This window comes from Eschscholzia californica, unplaced genomic scaffold (assembly GCF_041429995.1).
Source record: "Eschscholzia californica isolate CP2 unplaced genomic scaffold, dmEscCali1.0.p SCAF_6, whole genome shotgun sequence".
Classification (NCBI taxonomy): Eukaryota; Viridiplantae; Streptophyta; class Magnoliopsida; order Ranunculales; family Papaveraceae; genus Eschscholzia; species Eschscholzia californica.
Window position 1 is genome coordinate 19,688,141 of NW_028238483.1, and position 24,735 is coordinate 19,712,875.

Genomic DNA, 24,735 nt, shown 5'->3' on the forward strand with positions numbered 1-24,735 from the left:
CAAAGCCATGCAAACTTTACATTGGGACTTGAAGCTAAAAAAAGTTTATCATGCCTTTTTGACGAAAAAAATTTGTGCCTAGGGGTTACCCAATTATTCCCTTGTTGCTTTAAATAGACTTTCAGCTAAAGTGTTAGAATAATATTAAGGCTCCTACATAACTATATTACCTGCATTTATTTTACATTTAACGAAGTTTGTACTTCATACTACTTCATGTACTCCATTAGCATACTACACGCACATGACCCCACTACGAAGTTATTATATTGTACAAGTTGTTGGGAAAAACGGGCACTTAGGCGCAGCGGAAACAAGAGTTTTTCCCCTTTGTGTTAGTTACGAGGATAATACAGAAGAATATGTGGGAGCAATAAACAAAGAACTGAAAGTAAATAAGACAATGATTTTTAACGTGGAAAACCTCCTTAACGTGAGAAGTAAAAACCACGGGACTCGTAGTCCAACTAAATCAACTATAATAAGCAAAGTAGTTACAGACTACGTCCACCCGAGACTCAGACCCTTCCCAAAAGAATCAATCTCAAACACGAAGAAAACCTCACAAGCAAGAACAAAACAGCCCAGAAATATTCAGTCTAAAATGACCCTAAATCCACTAGGATTCCTGCGACCAATCAACGATCCCTCCGTACAAATACTAGATGAACAGGTTAAGAACACCTCTGCAAAATTTCAGCTTAATCGGAGAAGAACTCACCGTCGGATTTTCCGAACAACGAAGACTGTGCACGCTGAAACAGATCAGCCCTGCTCTTCTCGGCAACCTTCTTCTCTCTCCCTCTTCTCTTGTGCGTTTCTAATTGTGCAACTTACTTCTAATTAAGATAAGGAAGTATTTATAGATTTCCCTTAACCCTAATCACCGACCTAAGTAACGGACCTAAGTCACCGACCCAAAGAAGCTCGACTTGGGTCCGGGTTTGGTTTCCTAATCCAAACCCAACTAGGTTTCCCCACTAGGAGGAAAACCCAACACAAGTACTATATGAAAATAACATATTAAACATCTAAATTCTGAACAACGACCAAATATTAAAATACACATTTATGTCATAAACAAAACTATAAGAAAGGGAAACCAAGCAATCCGAATCAAGCATATCCTAATCTGATTAACTTATTTGATAAGATTACAGCAACAATAAACACAAAAGGCAACGGATGAAAACATACTCTTTCATGTTGGGACTGGACGGAACCCACTACATGACGCCAGTCTAACAGATTCGACAAAAATTCTGAGTCGTACATAACTTCAAACGGTTGAAGCACAACCTGTTGGCACACAAGTTACATGATAAGTACTTAGGCTTCGTACTTCAAGAGGATTTCATGGGTGATGTCGTTAGTAACTCTAACTCGTACCTTTATTGAAAGTTCTGTATCACTGTTTATTGGAGATGAATCAACTTGAACACTAACACATGGTTGGTTTTTAGTCAACAAAGTATGATCAGTGGAAGCCTGCATCAATTAAAATAATAGTAAGGGGAATCTCGCACTACCATTTTGACGCCAGCAGAAAAGGCAGACTTTATGCCACAACTCGACCACATGTTCAGTTCAGAAAGAAAAATTTTACTAGACGATCTAAGAGTCATGACACTATCACGTGGAGATGAAGATGATTGCTCATAGAAGTATAAGCAAAACATCATTGAACAAAATAGACGTAATGTTCAATCCATATTTTTCAAAGATAATTCTACATTTACGATCCTACTGCAGAAAAGCAATTATTTGGATTTTGGAAAGTCCAAAAGAAGCATTACATGATAGTAAGTATATAAAGTCCTGATTCCTTTGTAGCCCCTTGGGGTTTCTATATTCTTTCCCTCTTCTTTCAATCAAATTATTCAAAAAATAATAATAATAGTAAGTATATAAACATTGTTAAGGAAACACGTGAAGGTTCGGCCCCGTGAGACAGATTTACGGATCAACAAATGATATCACCTAAAATATAATGATTCCTACTCAAAAATGGCATGACTCTGGTTTCATTAGTGACTTGAATAAGATAGGTGTCAGACTACTATTTATGACTTCACATATTATTTCACAGTGTTCCCAGACATTCGGAAGTGCTCCAAAATCCTTTCAAGAAAATTGGGTTTCAATCAATCAAAACACATGGCAGAAAATATTTTAAAGAGATAGGGGAGAAGAAAAACCATGAAGTAGATGTGATTTTAAAATAACATAGAGAAAAAGCATCAAAATTGCCCCAGCCCACTCAGCAAGTCGGCTAGGTAGGAGTAGGACTCGGGTGAGTCCGCCGAGTTACTTGCTCAAACCCAACTCGGTGGTTCGGCTATGGATCGGCTTGAGGTCTTCCCGAGCTCGAGCCAATACCTCCGAGTTTATAGCTTAGGTATCTTCCTCTTCTCTAGGTATATTTATTTCGCCGAAGTTCTGTTTCTCTTCTCTCAAATTCTCTTGTCTGAATTTCCTCGCGCTTCTCCCTTTCTCCTCATTCTCCATGAACTTGCTCACTCCTTTCACCTCTTAAATCTTCTCTCAGATTTCTCTGGCTTGCTAAACCATTTTGTTAAGTGCTTGCTTTGAAGTTGTTGACGTTTAGGAGTTTAGTTGTTGCGGAAGACAGTTTTGGTTGTTAAGACCTATTGAATGTTATCTGAATCCAATTTGATTAATATATCTATTTGTCCACTTATTTGGTGTTTGATATAACATGCCAACTATTGATTTTCTTGTTTGCTCCACATTGTTCTCCTTCCATATCTACAACCTAGGCTTGCACCGATACCTTACTAATATTCTACATTTTTATGCATGAAATCAGCACTATTTTTGTCTTACTTGTCTAAGTTAACGAATTAATTGATCTCATATATGCATGCCATGCCCATTTACACTGCCCACACACTGAAACCTAAGCATGAATCTGGTCCATACTATAACGAACATATGCTAAGAGCCTAAGAGTAAAGACAATGACGAGATATACCATTTCAAAGCTCTAACTTCCTAACTCGCAAAAATATGAAATATTCATAAGATACACAAAACCTTTCCAGTGTGAAGAATGGCTTTCGTTCCATATGAGTCCACTATATCCAACGCATTAACCAATAGATGAATAAAGCAAGACTCCTCCCAATGTTTACACTCAACAACTACTTGCTGAAAACTCATCTGAACGATTTCCCTATCATACAACCTGAAAGGAGGAAAACGAAATAGAGTTGAATTGATAGATTAATTAATAATACGGGCACAACTAAGAATTGCAGAGAGAATATCATGTTTGTATGTAGTTAAAGAAGGAATTACAACTTAAAACACAAATCACAAGAAAGTGACCTTGGGTTCCAGACCAGAAATTTTAATGCCCCTTTATTGAATTTTTTTTCTTTTTTTGAAACTTGATTGAATATATAGGGAAAAAAATTGACAAGGGGAATTAAAATTTACTATCTTTCCAAAAAAAACTTGATTGATATAACCATAACAGACGTCATTCTCCTACTCCAACGGTATAACATCCCTTTAATCTCGCCCTTCTTCAGGATTTAGTCCACAATGGATTCTTTAAAAAATTTACTATCTTTCCAAATGCACCGTATTATGGTTGCCGGAATCATATTCCACAGATTCTTCCTTTTCTTCTTTTTCCTAGGCTGCTCCCACTGTTCGAGTGAGTCTTGAATGTGCCTCGCTTAGCACCAACTTGCGTTTGCAGCCTTCAGAAAATAACTTCAAATATCTGCAGCAACATTACAAGATTTGGGGTTGCCGGAATCTTATTCCACAAATTCTTCCTTTTCTTCATCTTCCTAAACTGCCCCCTAAGTCTGACCAACTCGACTCTCTCTCTCTCTCAGCACCTACCAGTTTGTTAACAAGATTTGGGGTTTCTTTGTCAATTCCCTAAAAGAATCATTTGTGTATAAATAAAATTAAAGCACTGCATGGAATAGTTGGAGATTTACCCCAGTGATGATTTTTCGGAACTTATGGAAAAGAAAGGAATGATAGAATCACTGAGGAGAAAAATGTGACTACAGAAGATGCAATCGTTTCAATCAAAGGGACGCTTCATATCGTTGGAGTAGAATTCAGAGGAAGAAGATCCAAGCTTCAATCTCAGACTTCGTATTCAATTGGGATTTGGGAGGCAATAGTGAATAAAGTGTCATCTTCTTTGACCAGTCTTTTTTTCACAAGCTTAAGGACGCAACTCATTTCTTTTTCTTTTATAAGGCTTGGTAAGGATAGAGAAGTAAGACAACCACTGGACGTAAGCAAGTTCATACTATTCAATTACAAACAATAACTTCAGTATAGAGAGAAGTAGCCAAAGAAAAGTTTCATAAGCAGGCTACACGTACTTGCTTCTGAGTGTTGCAGTAATTTGCCGAACATTAAACTTGACCGAAGACAAGATTCTATTTTTCGTACAAAAACCCCCATCAAGTGAAGGAACTGGATTGAACTCTGTTGCCTCATAAATATCCTGTACAACAGAGCATTATTACTAAAAGTTCTAAAAGCAATATTTTCCCAACAATTAGTGGCATACCTTTACGACTTCATCTGAAACAACACCAGAGAACTGGCTAGAATCCACTGTTTCTCCAGCACCAAGCATGCCAAGAAACAACCAATTTGCCCACCCGCGAGATCTACCTAATGACTCCTCATCTGGTTGATGCTTCTCAACAAGACTATCACCACCACTTTGTCCCATGCTGGGAGACTTGGAGCTCAATAGAAGCTCCTGCAAACGTGTTAAAGAATACACCACTCCACATTGTAAACATTTTCAACATTCAATGCCATATGTTATTACATCCCGAGTGCTTAGTGGGATACGAAATAAGGATCCAAGAGGAAATAACTGAATCTCTTAAAAAACGAATCAATTATTATTTATTAATCATCAACCTTCTTACAATATTGTTCATACCTGCAAGTCCCGCTCTGCAATAGATCTATAATTCAAGATATCATCTATGTCAGTTTCTTTCTCCATGAGCTCCAATTCCCGAAGAATATCTTCATGTACGGGCTAAGTTTCACAAGTGAAAAAATACAACAGTAATTATCTAATATTCGGATATTAACTCGCAAAATCATTTTACCTATGATAATTATCTGTATCAAACAAGTTAATGAAAAGTATCTAAATGCTGCTTGTAAATCCATAAACAAACGAAAGTCTGAATATTCAGATCCTGCACTATATGAAAAGCCTAATATATCTCAATCGTTCAGACAAGAAACTGGTATCAGCACTACAGTTGGACATACACATCAGGAACTAATAAATAGGGCAGCCTAAAATATGAAGAGAAAGAATTTAGAAGTAATAGAAGAAATAAAATAAGGTTTAAATGTTTGGTCATGATTGTCAAGTATTAATAGTACAATAACTAAATTACCTGTTCTTGATGAAGAAAATCAAGCTTTCTTTTATATAACTGAACATATTTCCGGCGGTAGCTTCTGCAGTTCAGAAGAGTTCAATAAATCAAATTATTCAAGAGAAAAAAAGGTTTTTCAAGGTAACATGACTAGCCAGCAATAGAATGAAATATAGTATAGTTGCTAACCAATGTTAAATCAAGTTCACATACAGAAGTATGAGAACTTTTCTATGCTATAACCAACTTTTAATCCCTAGTGATATTTGGAAGTTCACAACTGATTTTTTTTTTCTTTTTATAAAACACAACTGATGTTTTGGTATAGGCTGAAGCCTTAAAGTGACCACCTTGCTTCAAGGGGGTTTTTTCTGGCATAAGCATCTTCCACCATTTTTCCAGAAACAATAATCACATAAAGGAAAAACAGCAAAACTGCAGTACTTCTTGCATAGAGATTCTCTTACCCATCAGGGTCTCAAAAAGGGTGCACTTGTCACATTCAAGAATAAATGACTTACTATCTACTCAAGATGTAGAGAGAAAGAGAGCAGATATTTTTGAACTTTCAAAGAACAGATAAAAATCTCAATAACAAACCGTACACATGTTCAAACATGTGATCATAACCACATAGACTACAGAGCAGTGGTAACTAACATTCGCCAGCCAAGATGTTTCCAGGAACTCTTCCTTAATTTTTTACGAGTATCTGATAAGATAGATTCTTGAGCGTAGTGCCACCACATCCTTTCCCAGCCCTTCGGTTTTCTCAATAAGGATTCACATGAAGGACGATAGCGCCCATACCTATGACATTCAAAGGAAAGAGAGTAAATTTAGCAATTCAGCTTTACCCATATCTCACTTAGCCAGCCCCTACGAGATAAGATTCATCCTGGTTAGCTCAAGTAAACCAGTGAAAACTTTAAGAAAAGCAGGAACATGAGTTGCAACACACAAATAGTCGTCATTGAGCTGACAATGACATCAAGATACAATTGCAGCATGCCAAGAAAGAAAAAGGAAATAAATCACCAAGTTAAACATAATAAAAACACAAAAAACTTCAGTATAGAAGAGAATATGTAGCAATATGTAAATCAGTAAGCAAACGCAGCACTGTTCTTCTAGTGCTCATATAGTGAGCAATATTAAAAAAAAACCGAGTAGTTTGCAATTTGCAAGCAGACTTGGCGAGAGCTGAGTTTTAAGAGCTCCACTCAAGTCCACTGCCCACAGCATTTAATTTTTCATTTATTTTTTGTAGGTTAAAGTTTTACAAAGATAATAAGATATGAAGGTAAGTAGAAGAATAAGAATACGAAGCTTATATCTGTAAAAGATAATTAAATGGTTACATAAAGGTCAATTTCAAACCCGGCTGGCTCCCAATGGAGGCTGGGATCTAGTCGAAGCAGTTTCCCGAGCCAATGGTACATCATTAGCACAACAAAGCATGGATTCAATAATGACCCAAGAGACCAATAGGTTGCATAGGTTCATGAAACCATCCCTTAGATATCCAGCATAATGAAACAAAATGATAGGACGGTATCATTCTCATATCCCATTATTCTACATTCAATTTGAGAATTCACATTGTTAAATGGCAGAGACCCCCTGCAACTTAGGAAACTTTACACCAACGAGATTTTGAGATTTGTGCATTAGGAACACTTAAATTGATTGGTTAAATACTTCAATTCCCAATCATGAGTATCTCTCGCAGAAAATACAAACACATAATCATAACGATTGGAACTTTTAACCTTTGAAACCAAACACCAAAGAAAAACATACAAGTGAGCCTTAACTGTTACCTGATCCCTGAAGGAGATGCCAAGGGCCCGCAATATACACAGAATAAAAAGTACGATCTTGCTTTTGAAACTACTACTTGGTAGGTAAGGGAAGATCAATATTATTTGTTGAAATAGGTTATAATTGAGAATCGAGACAATATCTTTTCCCGTCAGAAATGCCCCAACATGTAGAAGAGGATCAAGGAGTGGTTGGCCTAACCATCCCGATTATGGAAGAGAATGTTCTAATATTGAATCTTTTTGCAGAATAATATTTATCCAACGAGTGCAAAAAAGAACAGTCGCAAGTTCTATAGCCTTTTCAACATGTCTAATGGTATTTTGCAGATTCTCGAAAAAGCGAAGTTTGCAGAGCTATGTGAGTATAAATTTTGACCATGTAAACCTAAAATATCCAGCTCTAATGAAAATGAAGATGATGGATACAACATTGGGTATATATTAATAATAATAATAATAATCATAGATTCCCAACTTACTTTTCTCTCAATTGAGATGTGCATAGACAATCTGAAAGAGCCAGGATCTGTTTGAACTGAATTTCATTCAATTGGATCACCTATTCAAGTTTCACAGGACACACATTAACTCTATTAATGGCACAAAAAAAGTACGACTCACAGTAATTATGAGCTGGAAATGTTCGAAAATAACTGATCAATGGAACGATGACTTTTGTGGGCTCCAAATTCATGCAACATGAATTGACTTGGTATTGTTAAAGTACCAACCAGGGAAGTTAATTCAGCACTGACAGAATACTGTGGATCACCATTCTCAAGCTTCCCAGACCTGTTAACCTACACAAGTGACGCTACTCAGTTTTCGAACTTTAGTAGAGATTTTATCGTTGCAACTTCTTTTGGTTTTAAATTGTTCAGTTACATTAATGTATGTCCTTTGTTAGACCAAGGAATTAAATTTCGAAATATTCCGGTCGAAGTGACCGAAATATTTCTATTTCCATGCCTAACGAAATTTCCATCGAAACCGAAATTTTTTTTTTTTTGAAAAGTTTGAATTAATATATAGGGAGAAAGAGAATGTACAAAAGAATTGGTTGTATCACACCTGAAGATGTTACTTCATGATAACCTCCCAATTAGAAATAAAGTCTAAGTAAGACAGGCTCTTCGCCCAACTCATGTTTCTACTCCAATGGAAGAGAAGACCAAGGACGTCCTCCACTTCGACCACTAATTTCCTAGGAGAATCATTAAAGATACCTAAGTTCCTAGCGATCCAAATGGACCAGCAAATTGCTACAGGGATTAACATCCACACATCTCTCCTAAGCTTCCTGTGAGGTATTTTCCTCCATTGGATTAGCAAGTTGGGAAGCGAGGAAGGAGAGCACCACTGAACTCTCGCTGCCTGGATAAAGAACACCCAAATCCTTCTAGCCTCCTCACAATGTATAAACAAGTGGCTAATAGACTCCCCACTCGATTTGCATCTCGCACACCAATTGGTTAAAATCATGCCTCGCCTCTGCAAAATATCCATAGTTGGTAACTTTCCCAAGGTGGCCGCCCATAGAACAAAGCTCACTCTCGGAGGTATATAACTAGACCACAGTCCTTTGAAGTTTACTAGCTCTTTATCGATTGATCCCTTCGCTATGAACCTGCTGTAGCAGTTCTTCACCGTCAAGTCCTTCTCGTCTTCTATAATCCAGACCTTGGTGTCGCCCTCGTTACTCGGTCTGTACTTATCAAGCAGATCCATCAAATTTGCATAGCTCTCAATTTCCCAGTCATTAAGGTTCCTCCTAGTCTTGATGACCCAAGTATCATGGACCCGATCATACATATCATGCACTGTGGATCCTATGGAGACAGCAATGCGATATATAGCTAGATATCTCACTTTGAGGGGTTCATGTAAACACCAAGTGTCATGCCAGAACCTAATGAGGCGACCATCTTTTGGTGCATGCCTCCCAATTTTTTGGGTTCGCTGAAGATCCATTGGTGCATGCCTAGTTCCCCGGGTATGTGTTTAGAACAGTGGGAAGAGGTTCCGAAACCCAAGTCCAAGAGGGAGATTTGGAATCTCGTACCAGGAGCGATCTTTTGGTGCATTTGGAAGGACCGGAATAACAAGATATTCAAGGACGCTAATATTAACTCTAACCTAGATGTGGAAGATGTCAAAGCATGTATATTAGGTTGGGTCAAGGGTTCACCGAAGTATTGTCATGCTTCTTTTCATGATGTAGTTTGTAATTGGGAGGCATGGATTTCGTGAGAAATTCAGTTCAGTCCATCCTTGTATAGTCTTTTTGTTTTAATATTAATTCAAATTTTCAAAAAAAAAATGAGGCGACCATCTCCTAGCTTCCCTTTAGTGATTTTATCGAACTCCTTTGCCACCCCAACAACGCCTTTCCATACCCCACAGCCATATGACGATTTGATATGTTTATGACCCCAACCCCCTTGCACCAGCCCATATTTTTCTATGATGATGGTCCTCCATAGAGCTGTATCCTCCTTGGCTAGCCTCCAAAGCCATTTCGATAGCAGGGCTTTGTTCATGTCCTTGAGGTTCTTTATACCTAAACCCCCTTCTTCCATATCTCTGCAAATTAGGTCCCAAGCCACCCAATGTATTCTCTTAGAGCCTTCTAAGTCATCCCACATGAAATCACACATCTTCCTGTCCAAGATCTTGAGAACCGAGCAGGGAATGCTAAATAGTGACAGGAAGTAGAGAGGTAGAGCTGATAGAACAGATTTAATGAGTGTAAGCTTACCTCCCCGAGATCTAACTGCGTTTCTCTTTTCTTTTGAAAACTTTGAATTTATCTTTATTTTAAAATGAGGGAAAAACAGTACACTAAGACTGCGAAACTTAAAAATTACATGATACTTCCATGCCTAACGAAATTTCCATCGAACCCGAAATTAATTGAGTTTTTTTTTTAACTTTTGAATTTATCTTTATTTTAAAATGAGGGAAAAACAGTACACTAAGACTGAGGAGCTTAAAAGTTACATGATACTTCATAAGCTCCTTCCAAGTCAAGATAAAATCCATGTAGGCTCTCAGCCCAGTACATATTTCTACTCCAATGGAATAAGAGTCCTTGGATGTCCTCAACCTCTAAGCTACTGTATTCATTGCACTCTTTAAATGTCCTATGGTTTCTAAACTTCCAAATAGACCAGACTATTGCGTTTAGGATGAGGTCCCAAAGCTCTTTTTTGGGCTTCCTTAGTCCCATCCTTTTCCACTGCTCTAAGACCTCCAGTAGTGTTCTAGGTATACACAATTGTGTCCCAGAGGCCTTGACAAAATAGTACGATAGATTGGTGGCTACACTGCAGTGTAGGAATAGATGCTTCGTCGATTCTTCATGATGTTTACAGCAAATACACCTACTAGGGAGGATCATTCCACGTCTTCTAAGGTTGTCAAGAGCATTTATCTGAGTTTCTCCTAACAATAGCTTGTCAAGGAACTCAATTTTGAATAATTTCGATCAAATGACCTAAACGTTTTCATTTCAATACTTCAAAAAAATAATGTTTCCATTTCAATGTTTACCAACATTTCCACCTGAACCAAAATCTCATTCCTAGTGTTAGACACCAAGAAATACCTTCAAAGTATCAATTAGGGATTCAAGCTTTATGTGACTCCTCTTTCCCGCGTCTGCTTTAGTTCTTCGGGGAAATTTCTTTCAGGTCTATATTTACAGTTTTAATCTTTTCTCTAGGTACATTAGGAGAAAGAAGAAATCAACAAAAGACTTCGTCATTTAGATAGGTTTTCTTCTCCTCTCTTTCTTCTTTCTTTTATCCAATTATACCACATTAAGCATTTTCGACCATTTTCTACAGTAAAAATGTGTGAGGCAGATTTAATTTTGTTTACTTCTACATTATCTATTTAACGTTTAGATAAGGATTAGACTGTTTCCAATTAACCAGAAGTCCAGAATGAGACGGAACCTTCTTCCCCTTTACTGCAGGTATGTTTCAATAACTCGAAACTCAAATCTAATAAGCAACCATGTTAAGATGTTCAGTTGAGTTGTTTTCAAATTATTTACAATGTTTGAATTTCAGTTAAAGAGCAACGAAACGCAACTCCATGGTAAAGTACAGAGTTGTAAATATTGTGCATCAAACTACTAGCTCCTAATCAATAAAAACGCATTTTGTACCCAATGTATAAATTTAGAGTCTCGATAATGTAAAAGTTCAGCCCGCCTGGACATAATTACAAATTCGTTCATGGAAGTGTTGTGTAAATGTAGGAAATATCATGGATATGTTTGCTGATCTTTAGAAAGAATAAGAAAAACATAGAAAGCATGTTACCAAACAATAATCGAGATACATGCTAATTAAAAATAAGGGCATTTTGCTTGATACGAGCCGTATATGAATGTAAAAGCTTGTTACAGGAAATATTCTAAGTCATTTATTACTAGCAAAATCGATACATTTTGTTCACCCCTTAAAACTATCATCTCGATAGGGTAAAAAAATCTCAATAAATTGAAATAGCATTATATGTAGAATTATGCTTTGGTCGCCACCAAAACCAAAATATTTTCACAATAGAAGTCCTCTGTGTGGTGAGGATGAGGATCAGTTCCACATCTGTTTATCTCTTGCTCAATTACCATCAAGGTTTGGCAGTTATTCTTATCTAGCATTGGAATTTCGTGGGAAACCCTTCTTCAATCCCAAACTTATTGCTCGCTTGGGGGGGAGGGGGGATCGAAGGCAATAAACAAAAAAAGAAAATGCTAAACATGATTCCTAAAGCCACCATCTGGGCTACCTGGAAATGCAGGAATGAAGTCATCTTGTCTGACAATAGTGTCTCGACTGAGTAAATCTTCTTCTCGGCAAAACACCTCATTTTCCATTGGAGTAGAAATCTTGCCTGGGCTAAGGTAAAATCTTTTACGGATCTAGTGGAAAACTGGGATTCTTTTATGTTATTCTTGTACTTTTTTTCTTGCTTAGCCTCTAGGAGCTTTTGTAAATTCGAATCTCTTCCTTCTTAATTTGATAAAATTATTTTAAAAAAATAAAAATATTTTCGCAACATCGAAATATTTCAAAATGTGTTACCATGCGCCTGTCAAGAAATTACAGCAGGCAACTAAAACTGTAAACTATATGTACGATATGCTTAAGGGCTTAAAGAAACTTACTTACCACAAGTGATACAGCCACGTCGAAAGGGGCCATTAAATAGCCATACTTATCGCTTCCGATTCTTGCATCATCACTCAAAAATTTTGGATCATGAACATCATCAGTTCGTATCAAATGTGATGCTCCTTCGGATGAGCTACAATATACTCCTAAACCTGAAATCTCCAACATCTTGCTAACTTGACCACCTCTAAGTTTCGCAAGGGACGTCCTGTAAACTAGAGGATGTCATATGACTGAATTCCGACATTATGATACAACAGATAAGCACATCTCTTCAGGTAAATGATGTAGTCAAAAGCAACACGAGGAGCCCAGTCAAAAATAGTAGTGATATGGAGATTTGCAAACAATTGGGAGGCTATGATGATATAACATTTTTGCTGTTTGTCTTTCGTAATGCTCCCGTAATAAATATTAATTCAAAATTTCAAGATGTTGGAGGCTTGGATGTCGTGAGTCTATTGTATCTTGAGCCTCCCCCTTTTGTACAACGTTTTTTTTCTTTTAATTCATTCAAATATTTCAAAAAAAAAAGCATAATCGTCTGGGCAGAAAAGAGAGTTGTGATTCGCTAACTAACAGCAATACTATGAAAATCCCTCAGAAGTTCAATTATAGATATTTCTGAAATTAGAAAATTTTGAGGTACCCGATATAATTCTGATTCATCACTGTCAGACTCGAAAACCTGATACCGAATACAAACTGTCCCTGCAGAATATTAGATGAAGGTGAACAATCAGTTTTCAAATATTTATGACCAAAAGAGCCTAGAATGACTACAAAGGAAACTGAAGAACAACAATTGTCCACGGGAAATGCCACAGCCAGAAACATATGAATGACAACTTTAGATAACATGAATATCACTTTCACAATGCAATCAAACTAAAAGAGGCCAATACAAACATAAAAGTTGATATATGTTGGCAGAACAGATGACCAATTCCAACGAGACCATAATATGTCCAGCGCCAAATACAAGTACAACCTAAGAATTTCTTAGGCCATTCCACTGCAAAATCAAAATCATATGTAGCCTATTTTGATATAATAACCTCCTACGAGGCACCAAAAATTCTACTCGAACTGAAGCGGTTTCTATTCAAACAGTACAAGGCTTTTCCATGGATGAGCTTAGAAATAATCCCTTATAAGTAACAAATTATAGTTTAAATAAGAAAAAATAAGTAATATTTCCTACAAGATTACCATGAATACAAAGTGTACAGATCCCTTTCAAACCGAAGATCAAGTGAGCATGGCGATGGGGGCACAAGTGGCCTAGATTAGGACCTTACCTATAGATGAAACATTCAAGGTTGATCTACTTGTAGGCATTTGGAGACAAGCAAAGCCATATCCGACATTAATAGGGGTCATTAGTTGGATCCTAAGTAGAATTTTATTCAATTCGCAGAAAGACAATGGGGCAGTAATGAAGACTAAAAAGGTCTGTCTTATTGATTTGAATCCGTAGTATACAAGAAATGCAATGAGAAATGCAGCACATGATCAGATATTGCAAATTAGCATCCAAAAACAATCGAAATGTTAGCTGCAGGGACTCAAAATTGTACAAAAAAATTAGAGGGTAAGCCTATAAAATATGACATTTTGAGGAAAAAGACAGTGCAGGAGAACCCCATAACATAAAACTCGAGCCACATGGGCAACCAAATTACCGAGTTAAACTGCTGATCAGTATAAATGATGTGGACATTTCTGATGGACAATTGGATACCATCAAGAATCTGTCAACAGAAAAACAACAGCAAATGAGAAAACTGATAAAAGTTAAAGTAACCAATTAACGAAAGGAAGATTCAGTATCTCTAAGTTGACCAAAGCCACCAAAAGGAGATCAAACCCTAAACCCTCACACTTAAAAGAAACACAGTAGCTGTCCTGCTACTGTGCTACACATTTAAGCATGATAGAGTTAGGTTCACAATAGAACGGATCTTAGTAAAAGTGATGTCAGTCACCTTGGCAGTGATGTATGAAATAAATGATTGTCCTGTCTGGTTATCTGCAAAAAGAAAACTAGAGTGAAGAATCGGAATAAAAGAAATACGCAGACCGGTTGGATAAGTGAGGCTACATTATAATATATTCAAATGATAAACAACAACCAGGGAGGGTAAACAGGTTACATATATAACAGCCACAAGCAGTGAATAGAAAAAAAAAACGCGAGATATGAAAACTATAAACTGGAACAGGCTGCAGAATAAGTAATATTTCAGAGATTGACAATATCGTCTCAAAGAACTATAGAGCTGCATTTGATTTAGCTTAATCAAGTATATACTCTCCAAATACTAGTTGCTTGATACAGGATTTACCGTCTGGAGTTCTAAAGTAAAAGGGATTATGTCGAAATATCAGGTTGTGTATAAGTTGGACTCTCGCATCTCAAATTCACATTTAAACCTCCCCGAAAGAGTCCGTTATGGTATCAATGTGCTTACACTCAGGCAAAAGAACATAACTCCACTACTCGAACTTAATTTAGTATTTCAGACACATATGCATCATATTTTAGTTGTTCAGGGGACTTCGTTCAACTAAAATGATCATTGGAGAAATCCTTAGGCAGAATGTTACAAAACGGCTTGCTTCCTCGGACCTATCATAAGTTCACATTCCTTCCAGGAATGTGTTCCAAAGAAGCACTCGGATAAAAGTATTTTCTTCCTTAGCCTCCCTTGGGATCTTTGGAGAGGCCCAGAAGGTCACTATTTTCAACGAAAAGAGTAATTTTTTTTTGAAAAAGTTTGAGTTAATTAGAAAAGAGGAGGAATGTACAGAAAATTGGTGGATTCACATAGCGAAGATTACTTCATGACATCCTCCCAACTAGAAATGAAATCAAAATACGAGAAACTATTGGCCCACCCAATGTTTCTACTCCAATGAAAAAGTAAGCCTAGGACATCTTCCACTACCACGACCAAACTATTGGAAGAGTCTTTAAAAATGTCTTCCTTCCTAGCTTTCCAAATCGACCCACATATCATCCAAAAGTCTCTTTTAGTTCTCTTGTGAGAAACCCATTATCACGAAAAGAGTAACTCAAATAAGAGTGAACGGCAAGCCCTATAGGAAACAAACGAATACTTCTGATTCTTGCTAGTTAAACTTGTTGGTTGAGAATTTGACACTAATTTTCTTTTTAAGGACAAAGTTCACAACTAACTTACTGCATACACGTCTCGATAATTTTGCTAGCTCTGCTGCAGCAAGTTTGGCTCTTTTAGCAGCAAATTCTCTTTTTTCCACTAAATCGAAGCTCCACTGAAAAAGAAGCAAAACTAGGTAATTAGTATCTCATAGAAGTCGGAACCTTTTCTCTCTCCTATAAAACATGAGGTGATCATACAAAAGCGGAATTTGATTCACAGAAAGCATAAGTTTGTTAAATTTACCTCATCTTCATTTCGCTGGCAAGCACGGATCAAGACATCCTCTAAAACAATTATAATTGGCTCCCATCCAAGCTTTTTCCAAGGAATTTTTATGCTCAACCTCCCAACGCTGCCTATAATATATTTACAAGTTAAAGTGGGGAAACAATAGGACGCAAATACTGAAACAGATAACATGCAATAATTCTTAAATTATGTAGTTAGGAGTGTAACTGATAATGATGTCAAATAATACCTTTAATAGAGTTTGTGTGTGACTGTAAGTACACACTTTTGGGTGATCTTATAAAATCCCTTTTGAGGTTATAACACAAGTTTGGAGTTTGGACTTCACACTAAATACAAAATGTTAAGGGCGCAAACCAAACCAAGAGTAAAAAAAATATGGGTATTACAAAATCAGGTGTGCTTTATAACCCTTTTTATGAAACTTTGAAATAATAATAATTTAAGGTCCTATGGAAGAGGAAAAATAGAAGAGATATATGGAAACTAATCCCATCTGCCATAATTTGGAACATTTGGAAAGATAGGAACGATTTCTTGTAGACTAAGATTTTGGATTCTATGAAAAACGTGCCCTTTCTACATGTAGTTGTGAATTGGGAGGCATGGATAGAGTGAAATTTTTGTAATATCAAAGCCTCCCCCCTTTCTCATGGTACATAGTTATCTTTTTAATTCATTCAAATCTTTCAAAAAAAGATTGAGGTCCTTAGTTATTGTATGAATTAGGCGAAAGAGATGAATTAGTTAAAGGGATTCATAACTAAATTCGCTGGTATTCTGGTGAATCATTTGCACTTCGCAAATGACACCTTGTTCGTTGTTGAAGAAGACAATAGGCTGTTAAGGAAGCTTATATATATCCGAACCTAGTATGAGCTTGCGTCGGGCCTTAAGGTTAATCTGAACAGATCTTCTATTTTTCGAGTTTCCAACCAGAATTTTAATCTATCAAACTCAGACTCGGCTCAGGATCGACCAAGGACCGTGTTCGAGTCAGGCCAAAGCCAAGATATTAAGGAAGCTTAATTATATACTATTAATAGAAGAAACTACTATGTTTATATTAAAATATATAAGATTGAAGCTACGCCACTTTACCGCCTCGCATTGTCAAACAAAACCGCATCGAGTAAAAACATTTATTTACACGGCGAGTGTAAGTGAGAAAAATTCTGATTTTTACTATATCACGACGTATAGCCATTTCTTATCTTAATTCTATGCACGTAATTCAAATTTAGAATTTTTTATTTCTAAATAAATTGAATATCTAGTATAACTGTTTCATACTTTCTATTACAAAAATTCTTAACGTCTTTTGGTATTCTGTTCTTTCTAAATACATTGAATCTCTACTATAACTAGTATTTACAAACTTTTTATTATAAAGATTCTTAAAGATCTTTGGGTATTTTGTTATCTCTAAATACATTAAATATCTATCATAATTAGTAGTTAAGCTTTCTATTAAATAGATTCTTAAAGATCGTCTAGTATTTCGTTATCTCTAAATACATTTAATATCTTTTGGTGTTTTGTTATTTCTAAATACTTTTTTTTTTTGAAAATTTGATTGAATGTATAGAAAGAAAGAGAACACGAGAATTCACAAAGAGGGGAGCACGACTAGTACATCTTACCTAATGATGCTCCCCTAATGCTACACAAAATCAAAATAAGAGTACAATCTCGCCCAACCTAAGTGTCTACTCCAAGCAAATAACAGACCTAACACATCCTCCCTCTCCACTTTAAAGCTCGCCCTTGAGTCTCTAAAGATTCCATCATTTCTGGCCTTCCAAATTGACCAGCAAATAGCCACACGGACTAGGCCCCATGACTCTCTCTTCGACTTCTTAACTGGGGCAGCTCCCCATTGCTCCAGAGCTTGCGAAATGGAGGATGGGGCACACCAAGCTAAGTTAACCGTCCCAAGGAAGAAACGCCAAAATTTCGAAACTTCCCCACAATGGATGAACAAATGGCTGATAGTCTCTTCGGCTAGGCAGCACCTATCGCATCTATTGGGCATAAGCATCCCTCTCTTTTGGAGATTGTCTACCGTTGGGAGCTTACCCAAGACTACTGCCCAGACCAAAAACTGACTCTAGGAGGGATAATACTATTCCACAAGGACTAGTAGTTTCCAAAATTGTAGTTGTCTTTACATATTTCAAGAATTTACGAATAGCAATTACATATAATATGCATCAAGTCGGATTTTAATTCGAAAATACTCTTAAAATTTCGGGTCTGACCCGAATTTCCGAGTCACACGAGTCAGCCGAGTCACACGAGTCACTGCGGGAAACCCCTAGACTTAGGAACCCGGCCAAGCTCAGCTCCGATTACCCCTGAGTCCAACCCGAGTCACTCGGCTGACTCGGCCTGGTTTCACTTGCATAGATAGAGTTTGAATGGTCGAAGAAAACACTTTTTTTTATCAAGAATTGCCATTAAAGTATAATTACATCAGTAGAAGTCATCACCTGCCCGTTCCAAGACTTTTTATGGAAGAAACTGATCCCCCCTGAGTCCAAGCTCAGCTCGGATTACCCCTGAGTCCAACCCGAGTCACTCGGCTGACTCGGCCTGGTTTCACTTGCATAGATAGAGTTTGAATGGTCGAAGAAAACGAAGACTTTTTTTTATCAAGCATTGCCATCAAAGTATAATTACATCAGTAGAAGTCATCACCTGCCCGTTCCAAGACTTTTTATAGAAGAAACTGATCCCCCCCCCCCCCCCCCCCCCCAGAGTTAGTTTTATGGCATGGGCACCCCTGCCTTCACATGTTTCCAACAGTGGAACAATTGTAGGGCAGGGGTTTTTGAGTAGTGAATAGATGCACCATGTGCAGGAAGAAACAATTAGACCATCTCCTGCTGCATTGTGAAGCAGCTACATACCTTTGATGCTATTCCATTACAGCCTTCCACAACAGGTGGTGTCCTCCAAAATCAATCGACCAAGAAATTCAGCAATGGGTAGAATGCAGTCCCCTAAAGAGGGAAGGATGTTTGGAATCTGATCCCATTGGTGATATGGTGCTTAAGGAAGGATAGAAGATTTTGAAGGACTCCAATCCTCACAAGGTAATAGAGGTGGAAGATGTAAAGGGTTGCTATTTCATTGGAGTAGAAACTCGAATTGTGCAAAAACAAAATTATTTTCAAATTTTGTCAGGAATTGCAAGGCTATGATGATATAACATAGCTACCCCAGAATCTTTGTATTTGTCCTCAATTAATATTAATACAACTTTTCAAAAACAAATATTATAACTGAGGTACCTATGTACAGAAGTTATTATATTATGTTTTGCACGTTAAGCCTCCTAATTTCCTAGAAAATCAGTGTAAGATTTGTATTTGGCCCAAGTTTGAGTTCTGTTCCAGTGGTACAGAACTCCTCGACTTCTTCTATAGTGATGTTAACATTTTGACTTCTATAATAAATGTTCTATAACCCTAAAAATTCAATCTGGTTTCAGCACATAATTCGATAGTTAGGACACTCACCTGGAAGGGAAGATCCACAAGAACACTTGGAAGGGAAGATCCCTCCAAGAGTCAGTTTTGTGACATGGGCTGCATTAAAAAATAAGGTTCCAACTATGGACACTCTTAAGAGACAAGGGATATTCCGAATAGATGCATTAGCAGGAGTTCGGAAGAGACAGCGGAGCACCTATTTCTTCACTGTGACAGGCTAGAGTCTTATGGGATTTCTTCACAATTACATTAGGTAATTATTGGTGTATCCCCAAGATATAATCATAAACTATTGAGCAGTGGCGGAACTTAAAAGTTAAAATGGCGAAGAAATAATTGTGGTATCTCATCCTACCATGGGATATTTGGAAGGACAGAAAAGGTAAAACTTTCAAAGATTTTGTGTCATTGAAGTAGGATAATCCCTTGGGTGAAGGATAAGACATAACGAGTTTGTGCTTAAGTGCAAGAACTTAATGATGTAACATCATACTTTTTTCATTTAAACATTTCTAAATTTTTTTTCTTCTAATGTTAATTCAAAATTTTCAAAGAAAAAAGTAAATAAATATCAGCTTGAATCCGAACCGTGCTTTATTGCAAAAGGCAATTGAAGATAGTCAAAAGCTTCAAGAATTAGTTCCACATTCTCCAATAATACTTCTCCTGTAAAACAGAATAACCAACATAAGCGCTCAGAGAAGTTGAAAGATATTGCTCAACTCAGAGGCATACAAGTTGAATATAATGTTAGTATGAGTATACAAGTTAAGTTGTTCATCTTATCAGAAACATGGACAGATCAACCCCATTTTATTGCACTGCTGAATTCAAACCTAGGGGATCTCACAAACTCCACTAAATTTGTGCTCTTGGTATACTAGAGTATATAAGCACACGTGCAGCTACACATGCTAAGCTTATTATACCGAGAGATTGACAGGATCATAAGTGAATAAAATTTTCCTTGTAAAGCACAATTGATGTTGAATTGAATAAAAATCTAACTAATGTAAAACATTGAATACCGTTCCACAATCCGATCTTCAGTTGTTCTTTCTGAATATCTTTGATGTACCGTCCCAGATAACCCAGCAGCAACTGACGAACTCCTTCGAACATCCTATTATCAATAGAATTTTATTCATCAATTAGCGATTGTGTCAATGGAAGTTCGAAAGAATACCATTTACTAACAATTTCATTTTGAAACTTACCTCTAAAATAAGGGAGAATTACCAGCAAAACGATGGGGTAGTTCTAATGGAGAGAGAGAGAGAGAGGGAGAATACCTGGTTCGTTTATCGAGTTTCGTTAGAGAGAGATGCTGGTTTCATGGAGTTTTGTTAGAGAGAAATCCCGGTTGCACGAGTGAACAGGTAGTCTGATTCGCGTGTGGGTAAGGGAGAAGAAGGTTGTAGTGATATAAGCGTCCAGGCTTTGTTTCGAAGGCGCCCCAATTTTCTGATCTCCTCAATCGGTCCGGATTTAGTAAATGGGCCTTTTGGTATTTTCTCTCCCACTAACGGCTGGATTCCGTCAAACCTACGAAAGGCGGGGTATTAGTAATTACTAATAAAAGGTGGGGGTTTCAGTAAACGCATTATCAAAAGACGGGGGGTTCAGTAATCCTCCCATTCTGTAAAGATATTTATGCGAACACCGGAATAAGTACCATCTTATATTTCTTCAGCTTTTATATCCTGAAGAAATATCTAAATCATTGCTAGATTATCACAGATAACAAAACCACATATTTACCAAAAGCAGATTAGGTAAAACAAAATCAAAATTTCGTGCAGGAGAAAACAAAACCCAAGACAATTTTAGAGCAAAGCAATATATAAACCCTAATCCTAGGATTGGAGAATCAAACCCTGAGCTTGAGACCATATACTCAAGTCGACATGATGCCTTAGAGGAAAGACCAACCAATAAATATGACTATATAAGAAAATTAAAAAAATAGATGGTTTCTTCTTGAAATTATTTAGGATTGGATTGAACAGAGACCAATCCTATTTCCATAGCAAATCCTTACCTGAAAAACTTAAAGATCGTAATCATAAACTCAGACCAATAAAATACATTGAGATAGATGAAGGACCAACCCCAAATCAGAAATCTGAAAAGAAAATTTGATAGCAACTAATTGAAAGCTTCCAATTCGTTATTGAAAAAAAAAAAGAGATCTAATCAAATCATATATTTGGTGTATAACAACATTGAAAACCTACTTATTCAATCAATAGAGATATAAATCGGCTATTGAAACCCTAACAATCGTTAAAAAGCATCATTAAGGATTCAAAAGCGAATAAAGATAACGAAGCACAAACCTAGGGTTTCAAAGGAAAAAATTTAGAAGCTTTTTGTATCAAATAGCAGAAAATGATAACAAAAACTATTATCTAACATCATGAATTACTCAAATTCAATTTCAACAAATAGACCGAACAATAGGAAGTGAATTAGAAAATCAAACCTTTTGTCAACAGGTTGATTGAGAACGCGGAATTCTACCGTCTCTCTTTCTCTCTCTAACTCTCTGTTTCGCTCTTGAAACCCTAGCTGAACTTGAGATGAAGTTCATGAACTGAATGATTTACACAATACTGTGAGAATTTTGAATTCGTGTGAGCAAGATTTTGATGAGACTTAACAGAGTGGTGGACCCGAAGTAGCTCTTTCACTTTACGCCTGGAGTAGTAGATCAGCGTGAGTGTCCCAGTCACCTTAATTCTTTCACGACGGTAAGCAGAAGGGTGAATACGAGTCAACTCCGCTAGGGGTGGGAATCGGGCGGGTATGGGCGTCCACGGGTAAAAATGAATCGGGCTCGGGCGGGTCAGGTATGTTTCTTCCTTGGCTACTAGGGTAGTCGAGCGGGTATATAGTAAAGTTTTGTTGATCAAAGCCCGCCCAAGCCCGTTAAAGTAGTCGGGCCACTCGGGTAACGGGTCATCGGGTTTCGGGCTTTGGAAAAATATATATATAAATATTCAGCTACAAAATTATTTTTCTAATCCAGATCTCTAAATAACTTAATAACAAAGTTCTAATCTATAACAAATTACCATATTTACTTGAAGATCTTACATAAACATTTAAGATCTTTCAAAATGACGATTCAATTATTTTAGAATCTATAGAGAACCAAGAAAAGAAAATATATAAAACACAAGAAGAGAAGATAGAAAACACAAATAAGTCTCTATATACCACACACATATTAGTACATACTCACTCCCTCATTAGGATCATCTCTCTGGAATCTACTTTCTCTCTCTATAGAATAGTCTTTATCTTTCTTAAATCCTAAAAAATCAAAAAGGGAAGAAAGATTTTGGCTGGAAACCTATTTATGTATGCCTTTTAGGTCCCAACCCTACATCTGACGGGTGAGAGGTACTCATAAGTTACATCATCCAACGACTTATAATGAAGGCGCACAATGTTTTATCAGGGTTGTGCATAGCAAATAGACGAGCTATTTCGAACTATATTGTCGGGCAATTGTCGTGGTCGGGCTTGGGCGGCACCTCGGGCAAGCTTTTATACCCGAGCCCGCCCATAAAAATTAATCGGGTCGGGCGGGTAATACCCACTAAAGGGTTCGGGCGACCACGGGCGTCATTAGACTCGGGTGAACATGTCGGGTTTCAGATTCTCGGGCTTTTTTCCACCCCTACCGCTACCTGACCCCTCCACATGGAGGTGTGCAAAAATGAGTTCAGCACCTTGAACATTGCTTTGGCCGAGAGAAATAACAGTTACGCAGAAAGCTTGATAAAGTCGAATATTGCTTGTTAGATCCGAAGATATGATCATGCAACCTGGTTTAGGAGATAATCCCCCACCGAAACACACACACAAGAGACACCTGTGCCAGAAAATAAGTGATTGAGGGAGGGACTAGAATTTCCACCAACAATTTTGTACACGAAGGATGATTATGTATGAAAATTTTTTTTGGGGTAAATGGCGAGGAAGATGATAAATCACAAGAGAAAACCCAATAAAAAGAAAATGAAGAACAAGAAATGAAAAAGGCGATGAAGAAATACCATATCTGCATTTGAGTTTTTCATATTTCTATTTCATTCTTCTTATTCTCCTTAGCAGAAACTCATGACGTCTTTGTATCGTCTTCATTAATGAAACATATTAAAAGGGACATTATAAATGATGCTAAGGCTCCTCCCCCACACATGAATGGCCCATGTCTTGACTTATGCGAGCTCTAGTTGTAGGCTCTAGAGCCAATGTCTATTTGACCAAATAATATCTAAAATGAGTAGAAAGTAACAAAAATTAATAATCACCATTCATGTCAAAATGTTATAAGACTAAGTTAGTGTTTGTTTTTTTAATTTTTAGATCTGAAATCTGAATTAGGTCATATTTTAGATATTTGTTATTATTTAGCAAAATCTCAAGCTTTGTTTGAATGAGTTAGAAGTTTGAATTGACTGAATAAAGGCCACTATTTTCAGACTTTAAAACAAGTCTGAAATATAAACCACAATCTGAAAAATAATCAAAAGATAAATATACCCTCACATAAGTAAAGATATACTTCTGAATTTCCATCTCCGATTCACCGACTACCACAACACCACCACCGACCATTGACTACCGCCCTCCGCCGCCACCACCACATAGAATATAAATAAAATTAAAATTAAAACACACATCAACAAAGTGAACCCATTAGAAATCAGACATGATTGAAGGTATTGGAAGAGACCTTCTGAACCAACAACCAATGGCGGATCTACATAGAGGCGAGGGGAGGTTATAGTTAAGTAATTAAGTTTCTTAATGGAGTGGTCTTGTAGTAGGTTGTAGACTGCAACGGCCTACGATCAAGTCCCATCTCATTCGAATTTTTGTTTTTCTTTCTTTTATACCTCATTATTAGGTTTTTCTAAATGTAGTAGTTCAAACTTTTGGACCTTTGTAAATCTTGTTTCATGCATGCTAATCTTGTTTCATGCATGCATCAAATAACTTTATGTACTCAAAATGAGTTCATAAAATATTTGAACTTTAACAATTTCTTTATATTAAAAGGAGGTTTATTATTGTTCAATTTTATCAATTTAGTTTAGTTTACATCCAATTATCGTCTTTAGTTTTGTTTCCTTTTTGTTTCATATGAATGATTAGTCGACGAAGACTATATCATCGTATGCTACTACAATTTACTGATAATGAGCTCATAAAGGTAGGATTTTAAATAAATTTGAAACCAAAATCAAGAGTCTAAATTACATATTAACATAATATTGATATATATATATATATATATATATATATATATATATATATGTTTGAAAATACATTAGCTATAGTCGGGTCATAGAGAGTCA

General features: G+C 36.8%; 1 protein-coding gene across 4 annotated transcripts in view; it reads right to left on the minus strand.

Annotated features, from left to right (window-relative positions):
• LOC147532264 (vacuolar protein sorting-associated protein, putative (DUF1162)) overlaps positions 1–23,339 on the minus strand; it is a 46,013-nt gene extending 22,674 nt beyond the window's left edge. Inside the window, exons 1-21 of one of the 4 annotated variants that reach the window (XM_086649013.1) lie at positions 23,053–23,339; positions 21,846–22,145; positions 20,653–20,905; positions 20,389–20,483; positions 19,949–20,026; positions 15,858–15,970; positions 15,633–15,726; positions 14,415–14,458; positions 14,112–14,180; positions 13,076–13,137; positions 12,424–12,634; positions 7,972–8,040; positions 7,720–7,799; positions 6,075–6,224; positions 5,433–5,496; positions 4,958–5,059; positions 4,571–4,768; positions 4,380–4,504; positions 3,058–3,208; positions 1,390–1,488; positions 1,198–1,299 (exon numbers count right to left, since the gene is read on the minus strand). In XM_086649013.1, the coding sequence (XP_086505139.1) occupies positions 1,198–1,299; positions 1,390–1,488; positions 3,058–3,208; positions 4,380–4,504; positions 4,571–4,768; positions 4,958–5,059; positions 5,433–5,496; positions 6,075–6,224; positions 7,720–7,799; positions 7,972–8,040; positions 12,424–12,634; positions 13,076–13,137; positions 14,112–14,180; positions 14,415–14,458; positions 15,633–15,726; positions 15,858–15,970; positions 19,949–20,026; positions 20,389–20,482 (1,905 nt within the window). In that variant the 5' untranslated portion in view covers position 20,483; positions 20,653–20,905; positions 21,846–22,145; positions 23,053–23,339. Of the gene's footprint in view, positions 1–1,197; positions 1,300–1,389; positions 1,489–3,057; positions 3,209–4,379; positions 4,505–4,570; positions 4,769–4,957; positions 5,060–5,432; positions 5,497–6,019; positions 6,225–7,719; positions 7,800–7,971; positions 8,041–12,423; positions 12,635–13,075; positions 13,138–14,111; positions 14,181–14,414; positions 14,459–15,632; positions 15,727–15,857; positions 15,971–19,948; positions 20,027–20,388; positions 20,484–20,577; positions 20,906–21,845; positions 22,146–23,052 lie in introns of those variants that run through there. The other 3 variants (XM_086649015.1, XM_086649014.1, XM_086649016.1) reach the window with 3 other exon arrangements.
• Between the last annotated feature and the right edge of the window lie 1,396 nt (positions 23,340–24,735).